General features: G+C 56.7%; 2 protein-coding genes across 5 annotated transcripts in view; both read right to left on the bottom strand.

Annotated features, from left to right (window-relative positions):
- Positions 1-9324, bottom strand: part of CERS4 (ceramide synthase 4) — a 32257-nt gene extending 22933 nt beyond the window's left edge. The window contains exon 1 of one of the 4 annotated variants that reach the window (XM_025457298.3): positions 9166-9324. Coding sequence is in view for 1 of the 4 variants with exons in the window: in XM_025457295.3 (XP_025313080.1) it covers positions 8176-8180 (5 nt within the window). In the remaining 3 variants the exon portion in view is untranslated. Of the gene's footprint in view, positions 1-465; positions 617-8175; positions 8326-8604; positions 8759-9165 lie in introns of those variants that run through there. The other 3 variants (XM_025457296.3, XM_025457295.3, XM_025457297.3) reach the window with 3 other exon arrangements.
- Positions 1-20185, bottom strand: part of HNRNPM (heterogeneous nuclear ribonucleoprotein M) — a 277045-nt gene that overhangs the window by 196649 nt on the left and 60211 nt on the right. The window lies entirely within an intron of this gene.

Below are 20185 nucleotides of genomic sequence, written 5' to 3'. Positions count from 1 at the left end.
TGTGGGTTTCTGATTCCCGGGGCTCCCAGGTCTCTCCCCCAACAAACCTGCTAGGCCAAGAGCACCTGACGGCTCCTTGCCCAGGCGCGCACCACGATCCTCCACCCCAGTGTGCGCTCTTCCTCCCCAGGATTCTTGGCCAACGTCCCATCTTCCACCCAGTCTTTGGGGACAGGAATCTGGGAGTCATCCCAGATTCACACAGCCTGGCCTCTGGGCCCCTCCTCTGGTCCTGCAACGGCATCTGTCTGCCACGTGACCATCGAGTGGGTCCCTTCCCACTCATGTCCCACAGCTACGCCCTCCTCTCTCATGTAGTAATGGGGCCTCCTCCCTGGGCTCCCTGCATCTGGGTTTTGCCCAGGCCGCCCTTCTAATTTGGCCTGAAATGCCGCAAATGCTCCTGCGCCCAGCACTGTGCACCTAGGTACACCTCTGGGCCTTTGCACGTGCCGTTCCCCTTACCAGTAATGCCCTCCTTGCTGCCTGCCAAATGCCTTCTGCTTCTTCACGACTCTGCTCTCAGACTCGTCCGCCAGGAAGCCCTGCCCAGCGTCCCTGGGCTGGACTGGGGGGCCCTCCCCTCCGTCCTTCCCACAGCCCTGTCATGCTTGGGCCCCAGCCCGCTCCCATCTGTGCATTATGCACTCGCCAATCTCCTTCAAAAGGCTCACTTTGTTTTTCAGTACATTTATTTTCAGAAGAAACTTTGCCTCCCTCCCCTGCGGAGAAAGCCAGCATCAGTGTCACATGCAGACAAGTGGCCATGAGACAGAGACAACGAAAACAAGACATTGAGTCCTGGCCAGTGCTTGACACTGGTGAGGCTGCCAGTCCGGGTCCTGGCTCTCCTCGTTCAAGCGGAGGGTGGCGAGTGCCTGTCACCTGGCCCTCAGTGATACAGGGGCAGCGTGGGAGGCTGGGGCTCGAGGTCGCCCCAAGGGAGCGAGCCTGTGACCCCCTCCTTCAGGCGGGCTGTCCTTGGGGTTTCACAGGCGAGGGAAGTGCTGCCCAAGAGCCCCTCAGCAGCTGACATGTGGGAGGTGACAGGGGCTGGGACAGGACTTGGTAGGGACATCTTCAAGGAGTTGGGGGTCGAGGATGTTGGGGCGGGCAGCCCGATCGGGGAGCCACCCCCTGGGCAGGAATGTGGGGACACACAACCCAGCGGTGGGAGGGGACAAGAGCCATTTCGGGCAAATTCCAGGTGCAGGACTCGGAGAAGATGCCTTCTGAGTACACAACGGGCTGATGATGGGGAGGGGCAGGGCCTCGAGGCCTCTGGAGCCCCAGCACCCCCAGGCACTGCCTCCCTGCCCCGACTGTCTCGCACCTGAACATGAGCCCACGCACTTGTCTGGGTTCCAGGTCACCTGGGGGCCAACCGTGAACTTCAGAGCCCACATGCCTGTGCAGATCTGCTGCTCCTGCTGGGTGGTCTCAGGCTGGCAGCACCTCCTGTGAAATTGTCACCACCCCGTCTGCCTGCCTAGGAAGGGTGGGGAGCCCGAGCAGGGCATGTCCTCTGGGTGCAGGGCTGGGCTTCCAAGCCCCATGGGGTGGGGCAGAGAGGGGTCCCCGCCGGAATGCCAGGCTGCCCGTGGGCCCTTTAAGGACCAGAGGTGTTTGCGTAACTAGAGGCCAAGCTGCACTTCCTCTTAGATGACCGTTGAGGGCTCAGAGGGGATGTGCCCAGATGCAGGGCTGCTCACCGATGGAGGACAAGGCAGGGGTGGGGGATGGAGGGCATGCTGGGGCATGCAGGCCGCTGCTCTTCCCCACCCAGCCCTCGGCAGCACACAGCTCAAAGTACAAGCCTCTCCCTCCCCCGTCCCGTCCCCCCTGGGGACCTCCTGCAGACACCACCCACCCCCACCCGTGGTTCTCAGCCAGGGTCTGTGGCCAGATTCCCAGGATCTGGTCAAATTTCAGAAACATCACTCTCATGCAATACCCGGATGTCCCCTCGGCCTGAGTCGCTATTCACCATTCCTCCCACCCTTCAAAGTAAGCAGCGTGCCCTGTTGCTGCTTCCAGGAAGCCTTCAAGACTTCCAGGCTGCATCATGGGCCCTCCATTGGGTTCACTTTATTTTGCCTTATAACTGCCCAGGGGGTTATCGATCTATCTCCCCCAACGAACAGGGTGTGTGTGGGGTTCTGGGAGGACAGTCCCCAGGATCCGATTCCTGCCTCTGTCCACTGTCAGCTCCAGCTCAGGCCTCAGTGTCAAAATTACCTCCTCGGAAGAGCCAAGTTACAACAGCACAGGTAAGGCAACGAAGAGTGACTTAGCAGGCGACAAACAAGGATGCTGCTAAAATTTACAGAGGGTGATGCCTCAGTAATAATAGAAGCATCCAGGCTCCGCATCCTAGGCGACATGAACGACTCTAAAGGAGAGCCAGTGGCTGCAAAGGTCCACGTCGTAATGGTTTCTAAACAGTCGGTGCCCGATCGGATCGGTAGGCAGTATTTGAGCAATGCTGTGTGCAAGTGACTTATGTACTTGGATTTCCCAAGGTCCCAAGGCGCGACCTCTTCACCTATTTCCAGAAGTCGAATTGGTTGTGCTCACTCCGGGTGATTACTGTTCAAGGTTGGAACACGTTGAAACAGGTGAGCAGCTCCTGCCCTCTGGCTTGCTCCTGTCTCAATCCAGAAGTTGCTGCAAGCATCGTTGACGTTTCATCAATGCAAGCGCCACGGCGCCAGTTGTACCTGCCCGCCCCCCACGCCCCCGGAAAGTGCTTTGAAAATCTTCCACCCTGGGACACCTGGGTGGCTCAGCCGTTCAGCAGGTTCAGCATCTACCTTCGGCTCAGGCCATGATCCCAGGGTCCCGGGATCGAGTCCTGCATCCGGCTCTTCCATAGGGAGTCTGCTTCTCCCTCTGCCTATGCCTCTGGCTCTCTCTGTGTCTCTCATGAATAAATAAATAAAATCTTAAAAACAAAAAAAAAGAAAAGAAAAAAAAAAGAAAATCCTTCACCCTAACAGCCAACTTCACTGAGAAAGTAGGACCGGTAACTCAGGCACCTAAGAGACCTTGTTCCCTGAGCTCGTCCTACAGGCTCTTAGGTTTGTACAAACACATCCTATCCCACGAATCTCAGTCTTTCTGTGGAGTCATGTACATTTCCTTGCATGAAAATGATCATAAGCTTCAAAATTCAAAATCAGTCCTTTGCCAGTGAGAACTACATGAGGGGAAGCATGTTCCCATGCAGTCATGGGTATAGCCTGACAGCCCCCCGAGAAGCGCCCCAATCTGCAGACCCGGGGAAACCTCTCAACTCCCAGTGCCCGTGGAAACGTGACCTGGCAGCGGAGGAGCAACTGCACTTTATTGTTAGACATGAGCCATCTGGAAAACAGTACTGGAAACACACATCCTAAAGGGTCAAGGCATTTTCCCAGGATAAGGGTCTATCAAAAAAAAATTTTTTTTTAAGATTTTATTTATTTATTCATGAGAGACACAGAGAGAGGCAGAGACACAGGCAGAGGGAGAAGCAGGCTCCCCGTGGGGAGCCGGATACAGGACTCGATCCCAGGACCCCGGGATCACGACCTGAGCCGAAGGGAGATGCTCAACCACTGAGCCACCCAGGCGTCTCCCCCCTAGTTTTATTTTTATTCAAAAGCGAAAGATTCGAAATCTATGAAGAGGGGAAAGAAGTGATCTCCTTAGAGAGGCTCTGGCTTCCCTTATGCTCAACATGTTTGTGGGAAATCCTAGGAACATGTGGGAAAGTTCTAAATGTCCTGACCCAAAGTCGAAATTGCCACCAACTGCTTCCAGGCTCTGGGGAGGTTCCCCAGGAAGCTCCAGGGGGCATCCAGTGCCAGGTGCTTCTGTGATCCGCATTTTGCAACCGAGGCACAGGATCACCCAAGGGCACAGAGCAGGAGGCAGAGGGCTGGGATTCAAATGTGAGTCTGTCTCCAAAGGCTGCCACCTTGTCATCACCGCACAAACATTTATTTATCGTGTGCCAGGTGCTGGGGTCCTAGCAGGGGACAGACTGGTGAGGATTCCAGCCCTCGTGGAGCTGTGGTCCTGCACAGGGTGAGGGTTGGGGGCGGCAAATACTCTACATTTTATTAATTTATTTCATTATGCTGAGTAGCGGAGAGAAACATAGGGCAGGGCAAAGAGATCAGGAATCGGGCAGCGGGAGCTGCAATTTTAAACAGGAAGGTCAGGATGGTCTCCTTAAGAAGGTGATAGCTGAGAAAAGGGATGAGGACTCCATGGGCATAGAGCTTTCCAGGCAAAGGGAACAGGCGTGCAAAGGCCCTGAGGCCGGGCCATGCTCTGTAGCTTCATGTTACGGGGACAAAGCCTGCAGGGCTGGAACAGAGGGGCCTGTGAGAAGAGGCAAGGGCAGGGAGGCGACCGCCTTATATTAGGGCCCCCCCAACCAACCTCTCAGATGGAGAAATGAGATCCAGAGGTAGCCGTTTCCAGAGCTTGTCCTGCCCACGTTCCCCTTCGGTCCCTGTCCTTGTCCCCTGCCATCTCCAAAGAGTTTAGTTAGACTCGCTCGCTCCAGCTGTAGCTCCCCGGCACCTGCCAGGATCACTGTCCTACAGGAGCCAGGGCCAAAAGGAGCTGCCCTCGGACGCAACCACCGGCAGTGTGGAGAAGGATGGGGGTGGGGAGGCCAGCTGCGGCCACAGGGTCCCGGCGCAGCAGGACCACCAATCGACGTTCGAGTCCAAGGGTCCGAATCCCCTCATTAAAGCCTCTGAAGCTGCTGAGGTGTGGGGCAGGCCTGGGTAAGTGGTGGGGGCAAGAGGGGTGACCAGACCCAGGGGACTGGGCCCCTGACCCCATGCACTAAGGGAAGGGGGGCCGAGTTCTTTCTCCTCCGCCTGCAAAGGGAGTGACGGCAGGCTGATGGCGGGACCATCCTCAAAATACAACCTGCTTTGGTGTCTGCTGCCTGCCCTCCCGGATCTGGGTTCCCTCTCTCAGTGTATCCTGCTCACACCCAGCTCTGTGCCCTGCCTGACCTGCCCGCCCGGTCACTGCCACTGCTCACCGCCCCCCTGCCTCCTCCCTGCCTCCACACCCCCTATCTGTGCCGTCTCCCGGCTACTTCACTTCCTCCGGGAAGTCTTCCAGGTCAGCTGAGCCCCATCACATGTAGGAAGGCTTGCCCACCGGGAAGAGGGGTGGATTCTCTTCCTTCCTCCTGCCAGCCTCCTTGGCCATCAGGGTTCCAGGAGCAACCCGTGCACGGGGGACCAAGTACCCTGCCAATTGCAAGAGACCCAACAACCTCTTACCCTCCAACCAAGGAGGCTCCCGGGGGCTGCTGTTGTTGGACCGGGGGACCCTGAGAACCTTCGCTCTCTGCGGCTGCCCCTCTGCCCACTCTGTCTCCCTTGCTCCCTCGGAGCCAGCCACACTGGCCTCTGACATGCCAGGCCTGGTCCAGCCTGAGGACCTTTGCACATGCTGGTGCCTCTGCTTGGAACGCTCCTCTCATCCTTCGGGTTGCACACCCATGGCCCGACTCCCCGAACACCAGCTCCGTTTTGTAGCGGGCAGCAGGGGAGCTTCCTTTCGTTCACCGCCCAGCCCAGATGCCTCCCACTGCAGGCACTTCATAAATATGTGCTGGATAAGTACATAACAGACACGGGAGGGGGCGGGGGGAGACAAGCACAGGATAGAGGGCTTCTCCAGGTAGGGGCCTGGCCTCTCCTCAGATACACAGTCATGGGATCCTGGGGCAAAATATGGGGTTGGGGTCCCACGATGGGGTGGGGAGAGAGCTGAGGTCCTGCCCATTCATTGTGGGGAACTGGTATGATGATCTCATATTAACAAAGGTATGAAGCTGAGATCGAAGGAGGGGAAAGGCCTCCTTTATGCTGCTCTGGTCAGAGCCTATTCAAGTGTGGCAAAGAAGAGTCCATTCTGAATGGCTTGGGGTGGGAAAGACAGCCAAGTAAGGGAGTAAGATCCCTACCACTGAATTATTCAAGCAGAGGATTCAGAAACTCAGCAGAGCTGACCATTTCCCCCTGGCTTCTGGCTTGCCACCGACTCTGTTTCCCTCTGCCCTCTCTCTGCTCAATCCCCCCAGGTGGGGATGTCTCCCAAGCCCCCAACTTGCTTCTTCCAAGCCCACCCTGCACCTCGCCTTCACCTGGGGGTCTAGCAGCGTCCCAATTTCCAGATGCTGGACACATGGCCGGCTTGCACCTGAACCTGCTCCCCCAGTAGGTGGTTGCTCTACCAACCCCTGTTCGAATCTCTCCAGGGTCCATGCATTCCTCCCTCATCCCCACCTCCATCCAGGCTGGTCTCTTACTTAGGTCCTGCACCCTGCGGATTCTCCCCTCCACCTCTCCCTCCACCTCTCTGAGCACTGCTCTCTCCACCCTGTTAACTCTTCATCATCCTTGTTAACCCACCAAGGATCACCTCCTCCAAGAAGCCTTCCCTGGGGAGGGCCCCAGGGTGAATCAGGCTGCTCCCCTGGGCTTCCTCCCCCTAGACATCCAGGCATCTGTTGTTTCACCAGGTGCTTATTAGCAGCTGGGCGCTGTGCTCACCTCTGAGGTGATGACTGCTATTAGTCCCATTTTACAGGTGAAGAAACTGAAGCAAGGAGGTGAAGTCACTAGCCTGAGGGCACCGAACTCCCAACAGGCAGGACAGGTCAGAGGCAGCCTCCAGACAGCGCAGAGAGAGGACAGCCCGCGGTGCCCAGATAACAGAGGAGCCTGTCCCCAGGCGCCTGCTTTCCCATGGGCATCCCAAGGGGGGTGGGAGGCCCGTTCCTGCTCCCCCCTGCCAACTAAGAAGCCCAGTGGCTCCTGAGCGCAGCGATCGCTCCAAGCCAGGCACTGGGCCAACTAAACACTTTACATGCCTGACTCACTCAATCTGCAGAAGGCCCTGGGTCTGGAGGTGGGCACGGTTACACAGTGCTCCCATTTCTCGGAGCTGGAAATGGGGGCTCATCACGCTGTGAACTCCCACAGGCTCTGGAGTCCTCCCCCATCCCCATTCCCTTGGGCAGCAGGCTGGGATCAGCCAAGCCCTTTCCTAGCTAAGGCTTCCTTTGATCAGAACAACACTCCTAGGCATAGGTACTACTGATCCATTTTACAGATGGGCCAACAAGCTCAGAAAACTTTCCCTGGGGCCACAAGGCCAGTTCAATGACCAAGTCTCCCAGTTCATTTCCACCGCCTCTCCCCTCCCCTGTCAAGACTCCGCCGCTGGGAGGAGGTGAGCTGGGAAAGCAGGCAGCAAAGGTCCTGGCTTAGCCTGCTGGGGCTCAGCTGTGCTGAGTGAGGATCCTGGCATCCCCCCTGCCACCTCAGCCATGTTCATACGCAGCAGCTGCTCTTGGAAGGGGACTGAGTCCAGACTGGGGGCCTTGGGAGCTTCCAAAGCAACCCCATACTCCAGGATGTCTTTTTCGAGCAGCCTCCCTAGAAGAGATCCAGGTCACGGGAGTGGGGCGAGCTTGGCTCCTGCACTCAGCCGCAGGACACCCCGCCTGGGTGTGGAGTCGGTCTCCAGGAGCCCGTCTCCTCCTGGAGCCTCCCCCATCAGGTGGTATTTCACGGTTTTGCAAGTCAGACTCAGCCAGACACAGCCCCACCCCATCTGCTTCTCCCTCAGTTTCCCCATCCCAGCAAGGAAAGGCCCCTGCGCAGTCCCAACCGCCAGCGCCAGAAATCCCCTCGCAGGTTCCTTTCACGCCCCACTTCTGAGCAGGCAGGGGAGGCAGAGGACGTTCTTCTGCCAAAATGCACCCCCTCCTCCCCGGGTCACCCCCTTTTCCACCACCCCTTCCGGTGGGGTCCAAAGCAGCAGCCTCCTCCAGGGTTCCCCCCCAACCCGCCTGCGCACAGCGGGGGGCCGTCCTAAGACGCCCCAGGGCCGGGCTACTCACTTTGGTCTAAGCCTCCCGTGGCCCCCCCCAGGCCGGAGAATGGAATCCACGCACTCCCCGCCATCTCCGAGGCGCGGGCCGACCTCTCCCCACCTCCAAGCCTCCCCTACGGCGCTTCGGACACGCTGGCCTCTTTTCTGCCCTGCAAACACACCCGGCGGGGCCCTGCCTCAAGACCTGGCTGCCGCGGGTGCGCTCGGGCCCCAGGACCCCTCTGCGCGAATCGCCCCCCGACCCTCACTTACCCCATCTCCCCGAGGCGCTGGCCTCCCGCACCCAGCGCGGGCCGAGCGGCCGCAGGCTGTTTACCGGGTCGCAGCCGTCTACGCAGCCGGGGCCCCGCTGCATCCCGGCGCGCGCACGTCGGTGGCGCCCCGCGGGCGCTCGGCGCGGTCTCCGGGGCGTCTGACCCCCGCCCCGCCCCGCCCCGCCGCGCCGCTCGCGCTCGCGCGTCCGCCTCCCGCGCTGCCCCCGCTCTGCTGGCGGCGCGCCGACCCTCGGGGGACAGCGCTGTCTCGGGGCGGCGGCCCGGGCCTGGGACCGGATGAGGAGCCCCGAGAGGCCGCCCCGGGCGGGGGGATGGGGGCCGGGGCCGCCATGGCCGGGGGGCGGGGCCGGGGCCGGGGCCGGGCTCGCCGCCGGGGTGGCGTTCGGGGCGCGGGGCGCTCGCTTACCTGGGGGCGCGGGCGGCGGGGCGCACCGGGGCGGGCGGCGGACGCGGAGAAGGAGCACGCGCAGCCCGCACGCGGCCGCCGGACTCTGCTCCCAGCGCCGCCTCTGCCGTGGGGCTCGGCGGTAGGCTGGGGGGCCGCGGGGCGGGGCGCGGGGCGGGGCGCGGGGGCGGGGCCGGGGCCGAGCCGGGGCGCGGGGTCCAGGCGGCGCCCCGCCCTCTCCGCGGACCGCAAGGCTTCCTGTGGACCCCCGCCCCGCGCCGCCGGCCCGGCCTAGCCCCGCCCCCGCCTGGCCCCGCCCAGGCCCCACCCTGGCCCCGCCCCTCCCGGGCCTGGCCCCGCCCCCTCCATCGCCAGGCCCCGCCCCCCGCCCCAGGCCCGCCCGGAGGCGCGCTTGGCCTACATCCAGCTGCAGGTCCTTTGCCGGCGCCTTCTCTCTCGCGTCTGAACGCAGCGCGGCCGCGCTCGGTCCGGCCCGCGGTTCTGTTCCGTTCGCCGCACGTGCGCCCGATCCCCTCCCGGGTCCCCTCTTCCGGCCTGGCTCCGACCCGCGCATCTGCATACCCACTGCGGGCGCCCGGGTCTGCTGGCGTCGCTGGGGAGGCCGGGACTCGGTGTCAGGCCTCGGAGGCCACTCGGGTTCCCCCCGAGCCTGGGGACCTGTCCCAGCTCGCACACCGAGCAGCTCCAGTTCGCGGTTGGTTGGGGCCGAAGCGCGCGGGAGCCGAGCGCCCGGTCGGCAGGTCGGGAGTAGTGGAGGGCGGGCGGGCGGAGGCTGCGATTTGGTGGGGGCGCGGGTCAGGAGGCAGAGCTGTGGAGGCGGCGGCGGGGCGGGGGCAAGTTGCTTCACATCGCTGAGATTTGATTTCCACACGTGGGAAGGGGAAGGGGGCAGAGAACCTGTGCCTCCCAGCCCGGCTCCAGGGCTTTGCACCTGCTATTCTTCTACGAGACTGTGTTTTCCCTTTTCAAATGCGTGCATCCTCCCTCAGACCTCAGGGCCCTCTGCAGAGCCCCCCTCACTCCTCTACCCCCAAAGCTCCTCTGTGCATGGTGGAGAAGGAGGATCATAAAGCCACTTTCTCGAGTATAGCTGCTAGGGGTGTATCCCCTTGCCCCTGGGGGTGCTCAGAGCATGGCAGCCATTTGTATTAATAGTTATGGGAGACACTGGAATGGGGGAGACCAGGCCCCAGGGGAGAAGCAGCAGATCCCCCCAGAGAAGTGGAGGGGGGGTGCCCTGAAAGAGGATGTGAGTGGGCCAGGGTCAGAGACAGATTTCAGGGGGGGGAGGTGGGGTGGCTGGAGGAAGGGGTCAGCCTGGCAGGAAGAGATGCAGCTGAACTTTCTGCAGTTGGGCTGCTTCTTGGCTGCCCTCTGTCCTCCTCCCGCCCCCACTCCCTGTGTGAACATGGAACATTCAGAACAGGCTTCCTAGAGGAGGTGACATCTGAATCTGAGAGATGAATGGATGGGGACATTAAGCCGAGTTAGGATCCAGAGGTGAGTGAAGAAGAGCCACAGCCGAGTGGGGCCAGCCACTTGAAGGCCCTCCAAGGCTCCCTGGGGAGTGGCACAGACTTAAAATTAGACTCTGCATTGGGTTCTTCTGGAGCCTGGTGGAGGGGGTGCAGACAGGAGTGAAGGGAGGGACTCCAGAGGGATCTAGGGGTTATGTGGCCTGGGCTCTGGGCATCAGGGGAGGCCAGGACCTGGCTGGTTGGTGGGAGTGCAGAGATGCAGTCATTTCTCAGCTGGCAAGCCCAGCGCAGACCCTAAGGAGGCCCAAAGCTGGGACCTGAGGGAGAGAGGGGGAGCTCCTTGCTTCTTCCTCCCCTCCAGGTTTTCACACCTTTTGTGCCCGAATGGGGGACACATTGTGCCTGGGGAGGCCGGTAAGCCCTGATCCAGGTGGAAGATGCTATAGTGTTGATTTGGGAAAGCGGAGATCAGGGGGCCACGAGCCAAAGAAACAGGTGCCTCTAGAAGCCAGAAACACATTCTCCCCGAGAGCTTCCAGAAGGAATGAGCCCTGCGGATACCTTGATTTCAGCGCAGTGAGATCCGTGTTGGAACTCAGAGCTCCCGAACGATCAGATAAATAAATGTGTGTGTGTGTGTTTAAAGATTTTATTTATTTATTTATTCATTAGAGACACAGAGAGAGAGAAGCAGAGACATAGGCAGAGGGAGATCCAGGATCACGCCCTGGGCTGACGGCAGGCACTAAACCGCTGAGCCACCCGGGGATCCCCCTAAATGTGTGTGGTTTTAAGCCACCAAGTGTGTCCTCATTCGTTCCTGCAGAACGCGAGACTTGCACAGACCCCCCATCCTCCTGCCCAGACACCTGTTCATGCTCCCGGGAACCCCCTCCTCATCCCCAACACACACATCCGGACCCAGTTTCCAAGCCAGCAGCCCGGACCCCCATCCAGGTCAGACCCACACCCCCTGCGGGGTGCCCCCCAACACCTACCCCTCTGGACCTCTGGCCCCCTCCCGCGGTCCCCAGGGCTGCCGCTCCCTTGTTCCAGCGGGGTGAGGACTGCCATCCCAGATGCTTGCCTGTCCCTGCCTCTCTGCCCAGCACTGCCCTGCTCACGCCAGGCCTCTTGTCCCCGACCTGTGGCCGACTGTCCTCCCTGCCTCAGCCTTTGCCAGTCAAGACTTCTGGCCTCAATGGGGGGTGAGGGGGCTCCACTTCACAAAGACCTGGGCCTGTGTTTGTGCTATGTGACCTCGGCTGTGTGACACAGCCTCTCTGAGCCCCGTGGTGTCATCATCTGGGGAATGGAAGATAACCAGGCCATCAGGTGTCGGGGGTGGGTACCTGGAGGGACCTCTGTCTCCGTGCTTCCCCATCCAAAGGGCCTGAGTCAGGGCCGGGGAGGGTTGGAGCAGATAGAATGGGGAGTGGAGAAGCCTTTGCACTGGCTGTTCCTCCTGCCTGGGACGCCCTTCCTGCGAGTCCACGCGGCCCTTCCCCCCTCCCTTGGGTCTTTAGTGAAAGGTTCACCCCACATGACCCATTCCCCTCCCCCTGCCTGTCCCCCTCGCCAGCTCTCTCTCTTCAGCCCTCCTCCCTCTCGGTTTTTAGACCTGTGCCTGCCAGCCTCCCCCTGGAAGATGTTCACCCCTCAAGGCTAGGGGGTTCCGCCTTGATCCCCCGGTGACCCTAACGCAGGAGACGGGGCCCGGTACACAGTGAATGTCTCACGGATGTTCTTTAAGGGTGCAGAGAATGGGGAGAAATGAAGCTTGTCCAAGAAAGGCTCAGAAGAGGGGGCCTGCTGGGTATACCCGCAAGTCTGTATGTCTCCTTGTCGGGGTGTCTCCGTGTCCATCTGGGTCTCTGTGCATTTTTGTGTTCCTTAGTGTGTTTCTGGGGTGTCTGTGTGCAAGCATCTGAACATGGATATGCGCAGCCTCAACTTCTCTGGCTACAGTGCAGGGGTGGGGCGGTGGGAGGAGGGTGCTGAGCTTTCCTCCCTGGAGCGGCACTGCCTCCCCCAAGGGCCCTCCCTGCTCCCAGGGGGGCGGGCTAACCGCCTTGGGTGGACGATGCCCGCCCCCTAGCCCAGGGTTCCCTGCAGCCCAGCAGGGCACCCACGCTGGGAGCTTTACAGAGCCCAACATATCCAGCCCTGTCTGTGAAGCAAGTGCATTTAAAATTCCCATTTCAGGGGCACCTGAGTGGCTCAGTTGGTTAAGTGTCTGCCTTTGGCTCAGGTCGTAATCCCAGGGTCCCGGGATCAAGCCCCTCATTGGGCTCCCTGCTTGGCAGAGAGTCTGCTTCTCCCTCTCCCTGCCACTCCTCCTGCTTGTGCTCTCTCTCTCTCTCTCTAATAAATAAATAAAATCTTTAAAAAATTAAATAAAAATGCCCATTTCATAGATGAGGACACAAGCGCAGAGGGGTGCAGTCAGCTGCCCAAGGCCACACAGCCAGAGAAGAGGCAGCTTTGAACACAGCTCCTCCTGACCTCTTACCTTTTGTCAGCACCCTGCTTTCTTTCTTCTTTCCCTTTGCTGGATTGGGAGGCTCATGGGTGGGGACACAGAGGGTCTGCACCTTCCCTCAGCCTTGGTAGACTCACCTCCCCTTGCTCTGAATGTCCTTACTCACCTATCCCCAGGGCTGGCCTGGGCCCCGACACCTACTGTGCATCTGTCCTTACCTTCCTGCTCATAGGACGTCCTTCCAGGTTCATTGATTCCCGCCTTCCACCCCGACACTCCACAGGCCATCCAGGAGGCTCTCATTTCTCCTCATCCCCACCTGCATGCCTGTGACTTCTGCACAATCTAGCAGACAAAACATCCGGGGCCTAGAGGTACCGTGACCCGCCATCCAATGTACCTGGGACATGGAACAGTCCGGAGCAAGCCATGGCAGTTGGTCATCCTAGCAGGAGGTAGGGTCACTTGCCCTTGGTGACACAGCAAGATCAGGAGCCCCCATGTCAACACCTGTTGATCCAAGACACCATCCCCTCTCCTAGGAGGAAACTGAGTCCTATTTTTTTTTAAGATTTTATTTATTTATTCATGAGAGACACAGAGAGAGGCAGAGACACAGGCAGAGGGAGAAGCAGGCTCCCTGCGGGGAGCCCAATGCAGGACTTGATTGCCATTCAATATCCCAATTTACAGTCAAGTCGAGGGTTTTTAAGATAGTCACAGGGTTGGGCAGGTTTCACCACCTTGTTTTTTGTTTTGTTTTTAAGTAAGCTCTATGCCCAACGTGGGGCTTGAACTCATGGCCCTGAGATCAAGGGTCGCATGCTCTAACGAGTGAACCAGCCAGGTGCCCCACCTGGCTTCTTCTTTTTAAGGGAACCAGTCCCCTGATCTGAGGAACAGTGTAATGAACACCCTGGTGCAGACCCAGAAGTACAATAGCCAGTCACAGGGTGTGCAAAGGTAGAGTGTTTTTTTAAGATTTTATTTATTTGACACAGAGCACAAGCGGGGGTAGGAGGAGCAGCAGGCAGAGGGAGAGGGAGAAGCAGGCTCCCCGCTGAGCAGGGAGCCCGATGTGGGGCTCCATCCCAGGACCCTGGGATCATGATCTGAGCCAAAGGCAAATACTTAACTGACTGAGCCACCCACGTGCCCCTAGAAGCTCTTAAAACAATTTATTTAAGTAATCTTGACACCTGATATGGGGCTTGAACTTATGATCCCGAGATTAGGAATTGCACATTCCCCTAATTGAGACAGCCAGGTGCCCCAAAGCTCTTTTTAATATTAAGGAATTTACTTCTTATTCTCTGACATAAGCTGTAGTTTTCTCCACCCTCCACTCCCACCCAGTTTGTTGTATTTTTACCTCGTTTATTATTGTTTTCTGTCCATGTGGATTTGGATTTCCAAAAATCCATTTGGATTTTTAGGAAGCTGGACTCACCTTTTTCTTTTGTGGCTTTTATGTTTAATTATTTTTCTTAGAAAGACCTTAGCTATTCTCAAATTGCTATTTTTAAAAAGCCCCTATGTGTTTTTTCCCCTAGTACTTTTATGATTTTATTTCTCACGTGTCAAACTTTGATCCAGCAGGAATTTGTATTGAGATAAGGTGTGAGGTAGGGACCTGACTTTTGTTCTTTCCGTTGTCCCAACAGTGTTCATTGCATCATCTACCCTTTAGATAGTGCAGCGCTAGGGCTGTCACGTCTACAAGGAGGGTAGTTGTAAGGTGTGGGGGGAAGCTAGACTTGGCACAACATGAAAACTGTTTGCTACTTAATTGATAATTTGGGAAATAAGACCCTGCTTTAATCTCTGGGGTTGGTTCAGCACTGAGCTGCACCCATGGAACATGATTTTTTTTTTCTTTTTTTGGATCCGTTGTTCTCTGGTTGTGGAATGTCGTAAACATTCCCCCCAAAACAATGTCAGCACAATGCAAAATGATACTGCAAAAGGTCTGTTGCAAAATGATACAACCAACCTGGAAACTTGGGGGATTTCATGCGATGGAAGAAAGAGGCTGTGGACAGGGACTAAAATGTGGGTGAGTTATGGACAGAGGAGGAACTGATGGTCAGTCCGAGGAATAGTTAGTTAAACATGGAGAAAGAGCCCATTGGTCGAGGCAGGACAGGCTGCTCCAGGGACAGTGAGTCAACCATCAAATGGGTCAGATGCAGACCCATGTCTGGTTTCCTGGGGCCACCATCGCAAAATACCACAAACTGGGCACCTTGCACAAGTTCTGAAAGTTCTCACCATTCTGGAAGTTCAGTGTCCAAAATCAAGGTGTTGACAGGGCCGTTCTCCCTCCGATGGCTCCAGGGAAGAATCTTCCCTGCCTCTTCTGGCTTTCATGGCTGCCAGCAATCCTTGGCATTGCTTGGTTTGTAGACACATTGTTCCAGTTCCTGCGCATAACCAATCTTCCTTCTCTGTGTGTGTCTGTGTCCAAACTTCTCTTATGAGGTCATTGGATTAGGGGCCCACTGTACTCCAGGATGAGCTCATCTTACTTTGATTGCATCTGCAAAGATCCTTATTTCTAGATAAAGGTCATATTCCCAGGTACTGGGAGCTAGGACTTCAACGTATCTTTCTGGGGGACGCAATTCAACCCACAATGTGTGTGTGTGTGTGTGTGTGTGTGTGTGTGTGTGTTTATTTTCTCCCCCAATGACTCCAGAATCTGATTGAAATATTAAATGTGAATTATTAAATACAGTTTGGTGGTGGTAGTGAGGGGGATAAATGACCTTCCAACCCCTCCCATGAGTTAATTTATTTTTCTGTTTCAAGAATTAGCCTGTAGTTTCAATGGTAGCTCACATCTTGTTTACTATAAAGCAGAATGAGTTCCTTGTCATAGTTTGTGCTCTGTTTTCGAAGGACACAGTTCCTTCCAATCAACCCTTTTGTTTCTTGCTCTGGCCTTTCGCTGCCAATGTTAATTCGAGGGGCTTTTCTCTGGGACCAGTGAGCCAAAGCTGATGAAGAGGCCTCTTGGTAATTCCAGGTCAATGTGCTGGGTGTGTGATGAGGGAGGTTGGGTGAGCACAAGATGTTCAGGACGTGGGTAGGAGGTCAGGGTGATCTTCCCAAGGACAGAATGTCCGTCAGCTGCAGGGGCAGGTGAGCAGGGATGCAGGGGGCCAGGGAAGAGGTGGGGGGGGTCCCCTGAAACAAAAGTCCAGTGTGACCTAAGGGGGGGGCAGCATGGCAGAAACTGTTCATTCAAGCCTGGGGGGCCCCGGGCTCACCCTTCATGAGCCACAATTGGGTTTTTAAACTTTTTTTTTTTTTTTTTTTTTTTTATTTATGATAGTCATACAGAGAGAGAGAGAGAGAGGCAGAGACACAGGCAGAGGGAGAAGCAGGCTCCATGCACCGGGAGCCTGACGTGGGATTCGATCCTGGGTCTCCAGGATCGCGCCCTGGGCCAAAGGCAGGCGCCAAACCGCTGCGCCACCCAGGGATCCCCACAATTGGGTTTTTATAGGAGAGTGTCATACTCTGATCTGCAGTCTGAAAGGTCACAGGGCCTGTGGCGTGGGAGGTGCAGGGAGGGAATAGGGAGAAGGAAGCTGGTTTCCCAGCCGAGGGTGTCTGGAGGCTGGTGGGATGGATGGGGTGGGGGGTAGGGGGTGGGCAGGGGTGGAAGGGAAGGACAGGGAGCCAGCACGGAGGTCTTAGGGGCAGGTCTGCAGCGCCTCGCATGATGTCCCTCTCTGGCTGGGTGGCCAGGTGGGTGACCCTGAGTGGCGGGCACAGGGCAGCAGCAGGCTTGGAGGGACAGTGCCCGGTTGCACGGGAGACGTCCTGATGTCCGTGAGAGGCAAGCCCTGGAAGCTCAGTGTGTCTGTCTGGGCTGGGGAGGTGGGGTCCCCGGTGTCAGCCCCGGGTGGTGGCGTGGGGTGGCAGGCGGCCTCATGGGTGACACTCCCTGTGGGTAAGAGTGACAGGAGGGGCTATGGGGAGAGGCTAGTCCAGACTGCAAGGGGCCAGCCAGCTGGGGCTCGTCCTGCCTCTGCCCTCAGGCAGGTGCAATGGGCCTCCCTCTGCACCCAGGCCGCAGAGGCCACCAGCAGCCTTGCTGGAACTTGGCCTCTAGACCATCCTGGAGCAAGAGTGGGATGGAGGCAGTCCGAGGGGAGGAGGAGGGCGAGGAGGGGAAAGCAGCATTTATTGACCACTTCCCACATGCAGGGCATGTCCTCGGTGTCTTGCCTATTAAAAGTAACAGCAGCCGCAAAAAAACTGTCACAGGGCACTTCGGTGCCAGACATTATTTTAAATGACTCATTCGACCCTTCCATGGCCCTGTGGGGTAGGCACCTTTATCTCCTTTCATGGATGAGGAAACTGAGGCACAGAGACCTTAGGGCCCCAGCCCAAGGTCACAGAGTGTGGGAATCCAGTGGGAATCCACTGACTCCAGTGTGGGAGTCACCGGTGTCAGTGCAAAGCTGGCCGCCCTGCGAGAAGCCTGCAGGAATTTGTTTTGGGGAGGACGGGGCTGAGGCAGGAGGAGCTGAGACAGGCTACACTGAATCCCCCAAGGTCCACAGGAGTGCATGGTGGGAGCTGGGGGTGGGGCTGACCTGACCCCACCTCCCTGGAACCCCCCCCCACTTTCCCTTCTGAAATGGCTGCAGGATTGGGGGGGTTAGGGGGGTGAGTGTATTTGAGTGTATTGGGGGGCAGAGGCCTTTGGAAATGGGAGGAGCAGCAGGGAGCAAACACAGACTGAGCTGGAGCAGGGGGCTGGAGGTGTGGGGGCTGCTCATGCTCTGGGGTCCCTGCCTTGTCCTCCTCCATGGGAAGTGGGCACAGCCCTCCTGCAGAGACCTGGGGTTTCTCAGTTCTTCCCAGCCCTGGAGTCCCATCCCCCACCCTCCATGTGGGGATGGCTCAGAGAATGGGGGGGCCTCCCTCTCCGAAGGAAAGGACCCTGGGGTGAGCCACTAAGCTTTTGCATATGACTCAAAGCCTTCTCTTATATTTTACAAAAACCCCGTGTGTGCGTTGGAGCTGAACCTCAGAGGCAAGAGTGCGTCACACAACGCCAGCCAGGCGATCTGGCAAAGAGGAAAGCAGGTGCCAAGGCCTGGAGGTTTGAAGCAGCATATTTGGGGCTGAAGGTTAATTTGATGGTGCAAGGAACACAGAGGGTAGGTAGAGGTGAGGCTGCAAAAGAAGCAGGACCAGCGCCAAGAAAGTCCTTAAAAGAGCTTGGCTCTAACCTTGGGGGCCACAGGGAGCCATGGAAGGGTTTAGAGCAGGGAGGGACACAGTCTCACGTGTGTGCCCTAGAGATCCCCAGGCTGTTGTCTGCAAGTGGGCTGGGGAGAGGGGAGAGGTCAGAGCAGTCGCTCAGGGTGGAGTTGAGTAGGGCAGAGGGGTAGAAGGGGAGGCTTTTTAACTTTTAGGAGCTTTATTTGAGTTAGTGCGCGCGCGCGCGCGCGCACACACACACACACAAGTCACAAATGTTTGTGCTCATAGAGCCAGGATGTGGATCTAAGACGGAAGCTCACCAACCCCTGGAAGCCCCTGCTGTGCCTCCTTCCTGTCGCTCCCACCCAGGGTAACCCCTCACTTGACTTTGAGTAGCACACACTCTCCCTGACAATTGGACTTCCAATAAATGGAAGCCGGTGGGGTGTTCTTTTTTTTTTTTTTTAAGATTTTATTTATTTATTCATGAGACACATAGAGAGGCAGAGACACAGGCAGAGGGAGAAGCAGGCTCCCTGCGGGGACCTCTATGTGGGACTCGATCCCAGGACCCCAGGATCACGCCCTGAGCCGAAGGCAGATGCTCAACCACCGAGCCACCCAGGGACCCCAGTGTATGTGTTTTATATGAGTTATATAAATAGTATCACACTGTATTATCATTGCACAAGTATTTCACTCACAAGTATGTTTTTGAGACACATTTATGTTGAGATGGAGATGAGAGGGGAAGCTACTCATGCCTTCTTCACTCTTCTATAATATTCCACAGGACCATCCTCCTTTTCATTTCTCTACTCCTCCACTGATGGACATTCCAATGGCTTCTAACTTTTCATTCTTCACATTTCAAAATCCACTGTCCACTTTTCCAGCTGCCTCTGCTGTATATGGTTCCATTTCTTTCCATTGGCCATTTGGAGATGACCTTTTGTGAAGGGCCCATTTTTCTGTTGGGGTTTCTGCCTTTTTCTTCCTTTTAAAGATTATTTATTTATTTATTCATGAGAGATACAGAAGGAGAGAGAGACAGAGACACAGGTAGAGGGAGAAGCAGGCTCCATGCAGGGAGTCCGGCTTGGGACTCGATCCCGGGTCTCCAGGATCATGCCCTGGGCCGAAGGCAGCACTAAACCACTAAGCCACCGGGGCTGCCTGGTTTCTGCCTTTTTCTAGTTGATTTGTAGGAGTTCTTTATGTATGCTGAGTACAAGTCCTTTGCCGGATATTTTTACAGCAATTTTGGAAGAAGTTTTGGGAGGCATTCAGAAGGTAAGGTCAACAGATCTAGGTGGCTCAGCGGAGAAGAGGGAGAGGCAGGAGTGGAGAATGATGCCCCAATCTCTGGGGCCAAGTGTCAGGGTTGACTGATGGGGCCATTGCTGAGGTGGGATTCTAGGAAGAGTCACAGGTGAGGGAGGTGCTGGTGGATCTGCAGAGTCACCAGAATTTGTCCTGCAGCTCCACCGACAATATGGGGGCTCCACAGGGAAGGACCCCTGGGTCAGTCACAGACCTCAGAAATCATGTTCAAGATAGGGAGCCTTGGGGCACCTGGGTGGTTGAGCATCTGCCTTCGGCTCAGGGCGTGACCCTGGGGTCCTGGGATCGAGTCCCACATTAGGCTCCTCACAGGGAGCCTGCTTCTCCCTCTGCCTGTGTCTCTGCCTCCCTCTGTGTGTCTCTCATGAATAAATAAATAAAATCTTAAAAAAAAAACACATGAGCATTCTTGTGTGTTTTTCTCTTCTTTTCTTTTTTAGAGTTTATTCATTTATTCAAGTAATCGCTACACCGTAGGTGGGGCTTGAACCCTTAACCCCAAGATCAAGAGTCACAGCTCCTCTGAGCCTCCTGTGGCTTGCAGCAGGTCCAGGTGGACCACCTTTTGACTCGGAGCACCAAACAGGATGGGGTCTTGTGGGCCAGCTGAGGATGGCTGAAGATCTGACACAGGATTTTCTTTTCTTGCATTAAAAAAAAAAAAATCAAAGAATAATTAGCATGAAAAACTACCTTTTTCCTTTGTTATGCAGCTCTGTGAATCTTAAGCTGTGCAGAGATTCGCATAACCACCAGACTCAGGACACAGAACAGTTCCATCCCCCACCCCCATTCCCTCACCCTGCCCCTTTATGGACTCCCCCAGCCCCTCCCCACAACCACTGACCTGTTGTTCTCTATCACGACAATTTGTCCTTTGCTAAGACTGTTGTATATAAGTGGAAATGGTTTGTTGCCTTTTGTTTTGTTTTGTTTTATTTTTGGTTTGTAGCCTTTTGAAGCTTGCTTCTTTCAGCATGAAGGACAACAGGATTTTATTATTTTTTTTAAATTATTATTATTTTTTAAATAGACTTCATTTATTAGG

Source organism: Canis lupus, chromosome 20 (assembly GCF_003254725.2).
Source record: "Canis lupus dingo isolate Sandy chromosome 20, ASM325472v2, whole genome shotgun sequence".
In the NCBI taxonomy this organism is placed as follows: Eukaryota; Metazoa; Chordata; class Mammalia; order Carnivora; family Canidae; genus Canis; species Canis lupus.
The sequence above is the reverse complement of the archived record's forward strand: the minus strand, read 5'-3'. Positions and strand labels throughout refer to the sequence as shown.